Source organism: Melopsittacus undulatus, chromosome 6 (genome assembly GCF_012275295.1).
Source record: "Melopsittacus undulatus isolate bMelUnd1 chromosome 6, bMelUnd1.mat.Z, whole genome shotgun sequence".
Lineage (NCBI taxonomy): Eukaryota > Metazoa > Chordata > Aves > Psittaciformes > Psittaculidae > Melopsittacus > Melopsittacus undulatus.
The window spans coordinates 18480993-18495244 of NC_047532.1; the positions used below are offsets into that span (position 1 = coordinate 18480993).

The 14252-nt window shown below is 49.0% G+C and overlaps 1 protein-coding gene across 1 annotated transcript; it reads left to right on the forward strand.

Moving 5' to 3' along the window:
• Positions 1–4640: 4640 nt before the first annotated feature.
• Positions 4641–13636, forward strand: LOC101881262 (vitamin D3 hydroxylase-associated protein-like). The gene is given in 15 exon segments (XM_034064269.1): positions 4641–4850; positions 6085–6198; positions 6541–6684; positions 7570–7703; positions 8081–8287; positions 8535–8575; positions 8806–8930; positions 9840–9965; positions 10652–10749; positions 10925–11024; positions 11866–11909; positions 12500–12539; positions 12980–13088; positions 13439–13587; positions 13589–13636. Coding segments are annotated over 15 exon segments (1689 nt in total).
• Positions 13637–14252: the final 616 nt, after the last annotated feature.

A 14252-nucleotide genomic window follows, 5' to 3' on the forward strand; every position in this document is an offset into this window, starting at 1 on the left:
GCAGATCCGAAGTTGTTAGAACAGGTCAGTTGGCCTCTTGCAGATAGGAAGCAAACAGAGCTCTGTGGTGTAACAGAAAGCAGCAGAGTGTTAGACAAAAACACCCCGAGGATTACAGACGTTGGTTTTAAACAAGTTTCAAGGGGGGAGATAGTCCAAGCAGCTAAAATAAAATGTTTAGAAATAGCTTGACATTTAAAACACAAAAATGCAAGCACTAGGGTTGGTATGTGTTTCACTCTGGAACAGCTGCTAGCTGCACAGATCCTCATTGTTCCAAGCATGGTCTCAATATGCTTTGCTTTTTGTTTTCTTTTTTTCCTTTCTATTTTATTTTATTTATATATTTTTTAATTTTATTTTATCTATTTTATTTTACTTTATTTTATTTTACTTTATCTTTCTTTTCCCATTAGTGCTTTGTTTCTTTGTTTGCATTGCTGGTCTCCTGCTTCACACTCAGATTTCCTGGCTCCCTTCCTGCCCTACTTACCCATGGTTACATCAGTGAAAAGCCCAATTTCCTGTGATAAGCATTGTGCCCAGCTATGGAGCAGCTAGGGACATCCCTTCGCCATCAGGGCACTGAAGTCTCTGCTGTCCCCCAATGAGGACAGACCTGTGCAAGACACCAGCTATGACAGAAGAAGCAGGAATGCTCCTGGACACCTGGTGAAAAGCTATCAGCTTTCTGCAGTATCTTCACTGATGCGGTGTCTGCCTTGCTGGAGAAGTTGTAAGTAGGATCCACACAACCCACTTGGCTGTGGAAAGGCCAAAGGAAAGTAATGCAATATGCACAAAAGTGAGAAAGATGTAGAGATGGTCAGGAGGCAAAGCAGCCCCTGATGTCAGAGGGTTGGTATGAGAGGTTTCTCTTCTGAAACAAGGGGAACACAAAAATGGAATATATAAACCTTTAGAATTAGTTTTAAGCAATGTTAAGTTCAATGGCTTTGTAACAGTAGCAGTGGAAAATTACTGAGGTGCATAATACATAGAAAAAAAATAGAGTACAGATAGAGAACATACTGGCACAAGATAAATCGTTATAGTTGATGTAGTCTTAAGAAAAACAGTCTAGAAAAACATGACGCAGGGATAAGGAGTATCTGGGAATAGCAGGTGTCCAGGATAGGCTACGGGTAAACTAACTGATAAGTAGGAGGATAGGAGGGTTATAGGAGGGTCTCTGATGCTAACGAACCAATTAAACTGGTATATGCATCTACTGCGTGTGCTTCAAAGGCTGCCAGAAGTGATGCAGATTGTTGGAAGAAGTGAACACCCCTCAGAGACCACCACCACAATTCTGTACCATGTGGGGAGCTTTCTGAAAAGTGATGTAATCCATATGTAGCCTCATGAATATGTATGTATGCCCAGGGACTATATAAGGATGGCTTGTGTAGCAATAGAGAGACACGTTAGGAGGAGTTATCCCCCATGTCTCCCTGCCCACAATAAAGAATACCTGCTTGTCAGCTTGAAAACTTTGTTGGCAAGTTTGTTCCTGGAGTTTTCTCCGAATCACTTCCCACCCTCTTGCAGTTTATACAGGGAGAGCAATCATGGTCCTGGCTGAGCAACACAAAAAAGGGTTGATAGGAATAGACCCTCACCTCCCAACTACTGTTCCTGGTGGTTGGAAAGGTGCAGGTTAAGTAGTGGCAGGTTTCTTAAGAGCTGTTGGTGTTCTGTGAGTGCTGGTGGAGTTGGACTGGAATTTACGACAGTCTCATGCTTTCAACATCTACTCCAGGCTGAAATGACTCAGGAACTGGAAAGTTCCCAGAAAACATTTATTCATCCCTCTGAGTCAACTGGAAGAACTTCTGCAGAGTGGACCAGCCCATTTCACTGTAATCTGAGCATATCATGACCATCTCCAAAGTACTTTCAGAACAGTGTAATTTGCATGCGCTGTTGTGTAAACTGTGAGGGAAAAACACATCAGAGTGTTTGGTTCCAAACACATGAATATGAGATACAACTGTCAGGATTTATTCTTTATGACTTTAATCAAATTGCAGTCAAAGCTGACTTAAAAATAATTATCACTAATTTAGAGGGAAGACCGTTTAATTATGGGACATTTCTGTCCAAACGTGGCCTGCTTGAGAGCTGAAGGTGTTGGATGGAGTGTGATGACAATAAGTCAGTGCAGTATTTTGTGAGCAAAGACAGTGCAGCTCTTGCTGGGGACAGGGTGGACTGAGTTGGTCTGCCTGCTTTTCTTCTGTGATGGTCCAAGTGAAGGAGACGTTGTGGATGCCACAATGAAATTCCAGATGAGCTGCTACAGGCTGACTCCTCCTGTGAAAAGCATTTTGGTTTTCATCCTAACTCCACTGGTGAGTTTGATGTGGGGCCTGGATTGATTCAGGTGAGAAAACATCCCCAAAATGTTGTGTTTGGCCTTGGTTGGTTGATGCACACTAGTGTGCTGCAGAGGAGTGAATGCTGACCTGTGAATCAAGCAGGTCTCTGGCATGGACCTGAGATTTGACTTGGGACATCCCTTTGCTTCCCTGCCTCAGTTTCTCCATGGGACAAATGGTCCCTTTCTCAGCAGGCTTTTCTCTGAAGCACCCCCTGCTCCTCTTTGTCTGGATGTGGGTCCACACAAAGCCACCATCTGTGACCCAGCCCATTCACCTCTGTGTAGCTGCTCCCCTCTGCAGCAGGAACTCATTCATTTCATATGGCCCCCGGAGCACTTCAGATCTACTTGGAGGGTGCAAAAGGTGGGTCTTGAAACCATCCCCATCCTAAAGGTGGATTCCACCTTCACTCCTTGCAGTCACTCCCCACCGCATGTGTCTGCACTGTAGGCTGTGGCAGGAGCCTTGTGACTGTCCCAAGGCAGTGCTGTGCATGGCCTTACAGTGGCAGAAGGAGCCCTACCTCCAGCTCATGGAGGAGGTGGAGATGCCCACACATTGATAGGGAAAGGGGCTTCCTCAGCAGCATCCAGCTGCCTGGAAATGCAGCTGTTCCTGCCAATATCTGCCCTTTGAAACACCCAGTTGGTTCGGACACCACTGGCTCTTTCTCTGTTAAACATTTGCTAAGTGTCTAAAGGGCAAGATCAGAGCACAGGTCGCAGTGTGCAGCCAGATGTGGAAAGCCAATGTCCTGACCCTCCTCAGTGCAGGGAAAAAGCCTCCCACCTATGTTCAGCCCATAAAAGAAGTTGTATCGCTGTCACATAGGCAAGAGCCCACCTCTGACTTGGGAATCTCACAGGGATTCCCAGATGCTGGGAGAGTGCTGGGTATTGCTGTGTGCTGCCCCTGTCCACATGCACCTTCCAGAGGTACCTGCTGCAGCCAGCAGCGTGGGGCAGGAGCTGGATGGGTTGCAGGCATGTCAGTGCCTTCATAAAGCCAGCAATATCTTCGCTGATGGGGCTTCCTCTGAGCAAGGACGTCACTGAAAGGGAACACAGTAAAAGGCCAGCTTCATTCGTTACCAAATGAATTGCTGTCAGTTCTGGATTGCTTCTTAGAATTGGCTTTGGCCTCCTCTGTTCAGAGTCCATAAATTTCCCCAGTTAAGACCCAAGAGAAGAACTACTGCTGACAAATTGTTAGAGAAAACAACAGTGAACTCATAACCACAAAGAAGGGATATGACAATGGGTGAAAAAACGATTATTAGAGGTCTAGCCAGTCCTCATGGGAGAACACTCTTCACTTTCCACATCCAGTTCTACACTCTGCTGGAGCAGGACCAGGTTCTGGGCCTCTTTTCCATCAAGTGCAACCTTTCACAGTTTTGTAATGCACAATCTGGCTGCTCAAAACCCTTTTCTAAGGTGGGACCCATAGGAGAGCCTGTCATCCAAAACCATCAGAGATCATAAACAGACCATGGCATTTGTATTGGGGCTGATGTTTGCTGGGTTATTCAGCTCAGTGCCTGGTGCTTGTGTGCTTGTAGTGAGAGGCATGTGTGCTGGGAAGACCTCAGACACCAGCCATCCCAATCTCTGTTGGAAATAGCTTCTGGCCTGCAACACTCTGGGATTTTCCATTCTGAAGGCCATGCCGGTGTGCTGTGTCATGGGCTGGAACAGCCTCTGCTTATCATGCATGAAGAAATCACAGCAGTACTGAGCCCTATCCCACAGGCTGCCTGAAACAGCCTCTGGCCACCATAGCAGCAGCACAGGCTAAGGGATTTGGTGAGCAAGTGGGTCCCCACAGCCATGCATCCTTTCATCATACCATTCCCCACCTCTGTGCAGGGAAGTCTTGTGTTTTCAAGCTGTTTTTTCCCCTTCTCCCATTGTCCTCTCCAGCTACGCAGGAAGTAGAAGACCAGCTATTTCCTTGCTGCTTTTGTTCAGCTGATCCCACAGCCCTTCCTCCCCAGCACAGAACTTCCTGCAGCCCAGAAAGCCCCTACAAACCCAGTGCCCCAAGGTTCACTGGCCAAACTTCACCGTTTCCATTTCCCAGTCAATCATTCTCCACTGCATGCTCTACTGAAGGCAGCTTTGCAGAGGTCAGCCTTAGGCTTATAAACTGTTTGCTGACCTGAGACAGCAGTGTTGGGAGAAGGGACAGGTCTGGGAAGGCAGGGAAGGTCTCTTTTCTTACTCACTCCATCCCTGAAGCCGAGAAGGCCAAGTTATGATCCAGCAACACCTGAGACAGCTCCTGCCAGAGAGGGAGGTGGATCCTTCTGCTGCCTTTGCCCTGCTCTGTGGCTCCGCAGCAGCCGTGGCGGTCTGGAAATGGCTGGGCAAAAGGCAGATCCAGAAGAGAATGGAAGAAGCTCGGAGGACCCGGGATGAGGGTGTGAAGAAAATGGCCAAGGCTGTCCAGCAGTTCAGGGAGCAGGTAACCCATCCTTCTGGGGGGTCTGAGTGCCACCGGGGTGTCTGCTGATGGTGTTCTTCAGCTCCCCCTTCCAGCTCATCCCTCCATAGCTTTTATAACAAGGAGTCCAGGAAGTTGCCCTCAACAAGAGGAAAGGCTGCCTTGGGAGGAAGGGAACCACACTGGTTCAAAATGAAGAAGCACTGTAGGCATTCATTGATGCAAACCCAGTTCATTTGGAAACTAGAAATGCCTCTTGACTCTATGCACAGAAGTAAGGAAACTTTTTCCTCTTCCTAACTCTAAGGTCACACATCCGTCCACATCCCTAGATCCTTGTCTCCAAAACCTGGCTTCTGGATGACACATTCCCAACAAGTGAGACCTGCCCCAGCAGGCTGCCCAGAAGATGTTTGGCATAACACTAATGAAGCACAGGGCATTCAGTGTCCCCTGGGAACAACCAGGACACAACACAGATGAATGAGGCAGGCACCCAACCAGCATGGATGTGGCCCTGAATTCCTACTGTGATACTGATATCTAGCTACCTTTCTTCCCTGCTCCTTTCACTTCTGAGTAGGGATACTGGTTAAACCAGCTCATGTTTACGCAGGTAAAATACCTGGAGATGAAGCATAGCTGCTACAAGTGATACGTATCTTTACAACATTTTTTCTTAAATACATGTATCTATAACTATTATATAAAACCTTTAAAAAGTGGTGGTATTGAGAACGGCCAGTTTTCATCACATAAATAAACCTTACCCACCTGTGAGTCCCCACTGACTCATCTGTACTTTGCTGGGCTTGAGCTATGAGACCTTTGTCCTCAGACCAGGCTGACCCACGCTGCCTGTACCCATTCTGAGGGGTGAAGGGCCAGCCTGAGACTTGTGTGCAATGGCTTTGGTACCTTCTGCCCAGGATGGTGTTTTCTTAGTTAAGGTTAACTCTTGGTCAGTGGGTAAGTCCTACAGTGCCAGGAGGAAGTCTCTGATGCGAGGCATTGCCTTGTCCTCTGATGCAGTGGATGCATGAAGCTCTTGTACACCTTCAGAGACAGCTGGACTCCTGTGTGTGCAGCCAAACTCAGGATGAAACAGCAGCAAAAGGTCTGAAGCCCCACGTGCAGGATTCATTTTTCCAGCCAGACAATGATAATGTTGGCACAACTCAAGAGACTTGTCCCCCCTGAGCCAAAGAGTAACTGGAACTGCTGTCCTGGCATCCCCTTCATCTCTCCCTTGCAGGTCCCCAGTGTCCAGACAGATGCCATCCTGTCCCTGCCCCTGCTGGAGCTCACTGGGAGACTGCGGGAAGGGTCTCTGTCCCCCAAGACTGTCCTCTACACCTTCATAGAGAAGGTGAGTGCCTGGCCATAATGTGATGGGCAAATCACTTATGTTCTCCATGCCATAGTGTGGGCAGGTGGCTGAGAAGACTTGGAGCTGGTGATTATGGCAAGTCTTTAATATACCAGATATAGGAGAAAGATATGGAAAGGCAGGGATCTCTCTGTTTCCTGGGTCAGACTCATGACTAGACAGTCCTTTGAGATGGCTTGAGCTGGGATGATCTGCATAAAGGTGGTTATCATTCACGTCAAGCCACTAGTCATTGTTCTGAAGATCCAGGTAGCTACTGAATGCAGCTGGGTAATGATGCTATTCTTAGCTAACACCTATTCCTCCACGTGTCTTGCAAAGGCCCTGGAAGTGACCCAGCAGACAAACTGCTTGCAACATTTCATCCCAGAGTGTGAGGAGCACCTCCAGGAAATACAACAGCAGAGGGAGAAAGGACTGCTCTATGGCATCCCCGTCAGCATCAAGGACCACATTGGCCACAAGGTGCTTCCCTTTGTGCCCCTGAAGTGTCCCATCATGAGCTGGGCTGGGTGGTGAAGTGGTGGGACACAGAGAATGGGGAATGGACCTGAGCCCCCCATGCTGGGTCTGAGGCTATAGCTGTACGTGCCATTGCAGCTGCAACCCTAGCAGTTAGAAGGCCCCTGTAGCAACAACCCCCAGGGGGTGAACAGTTACACATACAAATACAACCAAAGGCCAGGTTGGATAGGGTTTTGAGCAACCCAGTCTAGTGGAAGGTGTTCCAGGCCATGAGAGGGGGGTTGGAACTGTATGATCTCTAAAGCTCCTTCCAATCCAAACCATTCTATGATTCAAATGATTCCTGATACATGAGATGGCACAGGCTGGGTTGTTTGGGCCATTACTCATACTGTTACTTGGAGCTTTGCAGTCTTGGGGATTAAAACGTGGCTCAGCTTCTAGAAAGTCATTAGTAGCAGGACCTGTAAACCTCAACCCCCTGTTGTGCCTGGCCACTGAGCCCCTTAGCAAAGAGCTTGTGCATGAGACACACCAGGGCCCCCCTCACAGACAGACCCTGATGAGGACTGACCACACACTCCTGAGCTGTATCTGTCAGTCAGTCTCCTCCATGTTGCCTTACCAACACAGTTAAATGGCTCTAAGCCCAAAGCAAGCCCCAAGCACCAAGGCTAACTGAAAAAGTACTGTGTTGTGTTGGCATGGGGTGTATATACCCTCCCTGAACATCCACTGGTGAGTCCGCTTGGGCAGCAGGATACTAGGTTTGATCCTGAGCTAGCGTACCTATGGAGTGGCATCTGGGACAGGGGAGAGAAATAGCACGGGGAAGAGCAAGGACAGCTTGCTGACGATGTCCACTGTTATTTATCCTCTCTACAGGGGCATCTGTCGACCTGTGGGCTTGTGCAGTGCCTGGGCACTGTGGTGCAGGAGGACAGCATCCTAGTGAAGGTTTTGAAGAGCCAGGGGGCCATCCCCTTTGCAATGACCAACGTGCCACAATCCCTCTTCAAGTAACATACATCGTTAGAAATCTTTCTTCTGGTTGTGCTAATGAAGCTGTAACCCACCCTGTAGGTCCTGGGACAGGTTTCTTCCTGTCTCATGAGATGCTGCCTTGATGAATCCTTCTTCTGCCAGCTGCCAACAACTGAAATTAGCTTTCAGATAAGATTAAGATGAAAAAACCTTCCGTAACATAAGAGAAATCAGGTGTACTTATGCCTGGAAGGGAAAGCAGAGGCTTATGAGCATGAGCCATGTCCTGAGGGATTTACAGGATGGAAGGATGAGGTTTGGCTATGCCACACTCCCGTTGGAAGGGAAAGCCAACCAACTGAAGGCATTGTGCCACTCCTGACAGCCCACTTGCTGGTTTTCTTCTCCCCAGCTATGACTGCAGCAATCCCATCTTCGGCCAGACCCTGAATCCCTTCAACCACCACAAGAGCCCCGGGGGCTCCTCGGGAGGAGAGGGAGCTCTGATCGCAGGGGGAGGCTCCATCCTGGGCATCGGCTCAGACATCGGCGGCAGCATCCGCCTGCCTTCCAGCTTCTGCGGGCTGTGTGGGCTCAAACCCACGGCCGAAAGGCTCAGGTAGGGGGGCTGAAATAGTTAAATAATGCCAAAATCGAGTGGTTTTTGTTAAACTAAGGCTAAGATTTATTGGGGGTCAGGGTAGCTTGTTTTGATTTGGGTTTTCTGTTTCACATAAATCAAATGCTTTTAGCAGCTTCCCACTGGTTCAGGTCCTGAACTGCAGACCTTGCTCTGCTATTCAAACATATTTGGCATCTCTCACCATTACTGAAAATAGAATACATTCCTTTTTCTTTTCCCACAGCCTGTCTGGAGCGAGTGGCCCATTCAGTGGGATCCTGGCAGGTACATGAATTATGTTTAATTGCTTTTCTCTACATGCTGTGAAGAGCCCTATGTCCTCCTCTAGGCCAAGGGGAAGCCTGAGACAATCAAGATCTGTCTGAAGTCCATCTGAAACATCCCACCTCATTGTCTGACCATCCCTTGCAGCCAACATGGCCATGCAGAGGGGTGGAACAGTGTTTGATACACCCGTTTGCTTAACACGGATGTTTGCCCCCTTCCCAATCCAGTTCCCTGTGCTCTGGGGCCGATGGCGAGGGATGTGGACAGCCTGGCCCTCTGCATGAAGGCGCTGCTCTGTGAGGAGTTGTTCCGGCTGGACCCCACCGTGCCCCCCATCCCTTTCAATGAGGATGTGAGTCTTATGTCAGCAAGGCTCTTTTGAGGGTGCTGCATGCTCAAAGCATCATTCTTTAAGAGCCCAGTTATCTTTATAGTACTGGTTTCCTGTAACTTGTTAGCTCTCTTTGAGGGCACAATTAGTAATTATTACAAGAAATAGGTTATAAATAGTTATCTTTTCTCTCAGCTCAGTTGGCATGTAGTTTGTCAGGCTGAAAACCTCAGAAAAGAATGGAAAAGAAGGCAATGCCAGGAGCAAAAAGCTGGAAATTTTTAGGGGAAAATGAGACATGATCAGGAAATCTTTTGGCTGAGGACATTTCCTTTCCCTCTGTAGCAGAGGAACTTCAGGAGGTTTTTCCATCTCCATCTTCAGAACACTGGTTGAATTACTGGTCCTGAGTGGCTGTGCTTTATATGAAGGGAGGGAGGAATGGGAGGCTGGAGAAGAAGGCGAGGGTGGGCATTTGGAAAGGGTAACCTATGGAAACTATAGGCAGCAAACAGAAAATTTGTTACTCCCTGACATAGAGTCATAGAATGGTTTGGGTTGGAAGGGATGTTAAAGCTCATCCAGTTCCAACCCCCTGCCATTTGCAGGGACACCTTCCACTAGAGCAGGTTGCTCCAAGCCCCATTCAACCTGGCCTTGAACACTGACAGGGATGGGGCAGCCACAGCTTCTCTGTGCACCCTGTGCCAGCGCCTCAGCACCCCCATAGGGAAGAGCTTCTGCCTAAGGGCTCATCTCAATCTCCCCTTTGTCACGTTAAAGCCATTCCCCCTTGTCCCATCACTACACACCCTTGTAAAAGGCTCCTCTCCAGCGGGCGCTTTTGTCCCCTCTGCAGTGAGCCTCCGTATGGGGCAGTCCTACCCTCAGCAGGGTTGGAGATGCTTCACTGGTGTCTCTTTTCTCCAGGTGTACTCCAGCTCCGCTCCTCTGCGGGTCGGGTACTACGACACAGACAACTACTTCCCGCTGCCCCCCTGCATGCGGCGGGCAGTGCAGGACACCAGGAGGGCTCTGCAGGCAGCTGGGCACCAGGTGAGTACAGCCACATTACTGCAGCCATGTAATACAGCACAGGCATGGTCCCACATGGGGTAGAAGTGCATCTCATGGGGAAACAGCACTGGCAATTGGAGAACCTGTACCTGCAAGGGGTGCAACAAACCCATCTCTGCTCTCCTGGTGGCTGTGGTCCACAATAGACAGCAGCATCCATAAAGTGCTGTGTTTTACGCTGAACTGTTCTTCCAAGCAGGGCTCTGAGAGGTGTTTTTACTCCTTCCTCCCCAATGCCCATGGAGACCTCTGGCCATCCTGGATCACTGAAGGAAAAGAGCCATGGGGCATAGGATGGGAAATATCTTTCGCTCCATCTAGACCTACCTGCAGAAACATGCCAGTGGGGCTCTTAATAACAAAGTGACTCCAGGTCTGAGATGTTGATAGTGCTGGGAGAGGTGGGAATCTGGTGCAACTTCTGGCTCAGGGATTGCCTGGAGCTTGGTGGAGGAGGAAATGGCTCTGGAGAGAGTGGAGCCAAACAGCTGTCAGGGAGGAATAATCCCATGGTGAAATGTCTAGGCTAGTAAAGGGTTGAACCAGGGCTCTGTTGACATGTGGAGCCTGGGAAGGTGCTGCTTTGCCTTTGAACCATATCCACAGTAGGGTTTTGGAACTTATCACGTTCCCAGGCTGCCACATAATCTTGTGTTCTGGTGCAGCTGGTGCCCTTTTCTCCACCTCGGATCCCCTATGTCATGAATGAACTCTTTCTGAAGACCTTTTTTGCTGATGGAGGCCGTGCTTGGTTGGACTTGTTGTAAGTAGGAGTCCTGGGGCAGCAGTGCTGTAAGACACATCCATCCCCGTGCCCATGAGCACAACACACAGGCAAAACAAGCCCAGCTCTCCCACCCCAAACAGGAGATACTCAGCTTTCTGAGAAAGGGCAAACAGCTTCCCTGGCATGATCCGCTCCTCTTGTCTTCTCTCAGCACAGGAGATATCGTAGATCCAAGCTTGAAATCCCAGGTGAATTGCTGCAGGATCCCAACGCTGGGGAAGAAGCTGCTGGCTCTGATTCTTAAACCTCTGGTGAGTCCCTGGCTTCAAGATCAAAGCTGAGGAGTGTCAGCAATGCCTTGAGATGCTTGAAAGCATGGTGGAACTGAGAGCCACCTCTAACTAGAAACACTGGGGTTTCCGGCCAAGGCACATGCTGTCACTGTGGAAGGTCTTTCCTAGACCCCTGATGGGATTTATCTAATGCAAAGGGCAATGAGAGAAGGACTAGCCAAGGGCTGTAAAAGATTGATGCAGAGTCTATAGCAAGTGGTTCTTCAATTGCTAGACCTTGCAGTGCCCAGTTTCCCAGAGTCATGCATTGTGATTACTGCAGCAGAGGGACTCACGGCTGAAGGTCTCTCCCTGTGTTGGAGGGCTCCCAAATATCACAGCTTCATGGAGACTTCTGATGGTCAATAAAAGGTGGCCCTTACTGTACTCCTTTCATCAGCCAAGCATCTTTTTGCAGGGATTCTCTCCATTCTCTCTGCCTCTCTGTCCAGTTCTGTGGTTCTCAGCTGAGAAGATCAGAAAGGCAGCAGCAAGTGTGAGGCAGCCAAAGTGCTTGTGGAGGTCTTGCTCCTGTGAGATACTGAGCTAAAAAACGTTTGATTTACCAAAACTAATGAAAGGTGACTTGGTTCAAATCAGTTCATTCCTCTGTGAGCAGGAAACACCAGGCTGTAAGGAACACATTGGGAAACAACAACCAGAAGCTGGAGGCAAAGTAAATTCAGAACCATGAGGAGAATTTTTAATCACCATTCACTCTCAGTGTAGCATCCCCAGGGATGGAAGGCAGTTTCCCAGGATGTCAGAAGTTATTGCACCCCCATGTCATGTCCCTAACAGGAACCTCTTTCCTTTTCAGTTCCCCCGCCTGGCTGACTATCTGAATGCCTTGTGTGGAATGAGGTGAGATGGCATCATCCCCAGGGATGTCCATGGAAATGAGCGGTACCTTCTCCTCTAAGTGTCCATAGTGGTGTGGGGCTGGGTCCATTACAGGCTCTGACCTGCTCTCTGCAGGGGCTGCCCCTCCATCCTCTACTTCAGCCTTTAAGAACACGTCTCCCCCATGCTGCACTATGCCTAGTGTTATCCTGAAGGGATTATGGGAATTGGGTGGATACCATTCGGGAAGCCAGTGGTGGAGAGGAGTACTAAATCCAGGCTATTTTTTCTACCACTTCCAGACATTTGTTGCTTAATTGCTTGGCCAAATGCTGTAGGAAACTTTAGACAAGTTGTGAAAGATGTATTAAGTAATTGATCAAATCATAGAATCATAGAATCATGTCCGCCTGGACAAGTTCCTGTGTGATGTACTCTAGGTTACCCTGCTCTTGCAGGGGGGTTGGACTAGATGATCTTTCGAGGTCCCTTCCAACCCTTGGAATTCTGTGATTCGGTGATAAAATCCCTGGTGCTTATCAACCCGGGGGATTATTTAAGCAATTCCTCTTCTTAAAGCTTAGAAATGTTGCTACCATTTCCACTTGCAGCTCCATGAAGGAGATGTGGAATCATCAACATCAAATAGAGGTATGTTTTAAGGCATTTTCTTTCTGGCATCATGCTACAAGTTGAGGCTTTATGACAAGTGCTAGGTCAGAGTCATCAGTTAGGAAAGGGGTTGTACAGCAGGGTGCTGGGGAGGAGACAAGACAGAGGGCACAAAAAGAGAGGTAAGAATGGGGTAGATGGGCTTTTGGGTCAACCCAGCCAGGACTTTATCAGTTGTTCACTGTACTTATGCCCAAATGCCCACACTTCATGGTCCCGATGAAGGCTGTCCTTTCCAATTCCTGGCTGCTGTCTGGCCATGTGCTGTCGAGGCAAACACATTCTCATTTGCTCTTGACTCGAGTACAGCTTCCTGCTGCTGCCTCGTGGCCATGCACAGCCTGATGCACACCCATGTGAAGCTGAGATGCTCCAGGCATGGGCACAGCCTCCATGTCATCTCCCCTCTCTTCCCCAAGGTGTATCGCACTGAGTTCATCACGCTGTGGAGGGAACTGGCACTGGATGTTGTGCTGTGCCCTGTCCTGGGGCCTGCCTTCACCACAGGATACCCTGGGAAACTCCTCAGTAAGTGAGCCTGGGACCTTCCTGGGAGGGCAGAGCATCACAGTGGTTGAGACTGGATGGAGACCAGGAGCTTCACCCCCCACCGAAGCATTTTATGGGCATCAGGAAGGAAGAATAACTACCATAAATGTATCTAAGCAGATGGAGACAGATGTGGATGAAGTCATCTGATGGCAGTTGTTTCTTGCAGTAGAACTTGGACCTATAGACAACCAGGCTTGTGCAATCTGCAGTTTCTAATCAGAAACACTGGGATTTCAGGCCAAGCCACATGTGAACGTGCAATGTGTAAGTTTGAAGGAGGGCAGGAGGCTGTGAGTACCTGCATTTCTCTCTTCTGTTTCTCTCAGCTGCCATCTCCTCCACGATGCTGTACAATGTCTTGAACTTCCCTGCTGGGGTTGTACCCGTCAGCACAGTGACAGAAGCTGATGAGGAAGAGCTAAAGCTTTACCAAGGATACTGTGGTGACCCCTGGGACCGGATGCTGAAACAGGTATGCAGCATGGGAAGTGGTGGAGCAGAGACTGCTGGTGGATGTTCAATAGTTTCACTGAAATCAGGGGCTGCTAAATGTGCTCATCAACATGGGCACAGTGCAAAAAGTAAATCACCTTTATATACCACTTTAATATATCCCTTTTCTTCCAAGCTCTCAACACGTAAGTCACTAAGCTTTGGGGAGACTGGGGGAGCAGATTATAGGCTGAAACCAGAAAGGAGCCATGTAGCAAGGCTTCTTTGAGTAGGTCCTTGTGACAGCCAGAACCACAGCACTGCAATGCACTTTCCTCCTGCTCCATGATGTCTTCACCAGGCCCATGCTGTCAGTAGAATATGGACCAGGAGCAAACATGCTGCAGAAAGAGGGATCTGGCTGCAAGACAGCTCAAAGCAGCATCGCTTGTGGTTGTGTGTGGTGGAATGACTTAAACACACTGCCCAAGCTTTAGCAACCATTTCTGTCATGAGAACAGCATGATCCTCCCCTCTGCCCCAGCACACTAATGCTGCTTGAATGGCAGGATAAAGGAGCCATGTTCCTAAACCAAGTTTCCAAGAGCTGCTGGATGTCTGAGCCCCCTGGTGCCCCCTCACCGCTTGTGCCCTCCCTGCAGGCTGTGTCCGGAGCTGTGGGGCTGCCCGTGGCCGTGCAGTGCGTGG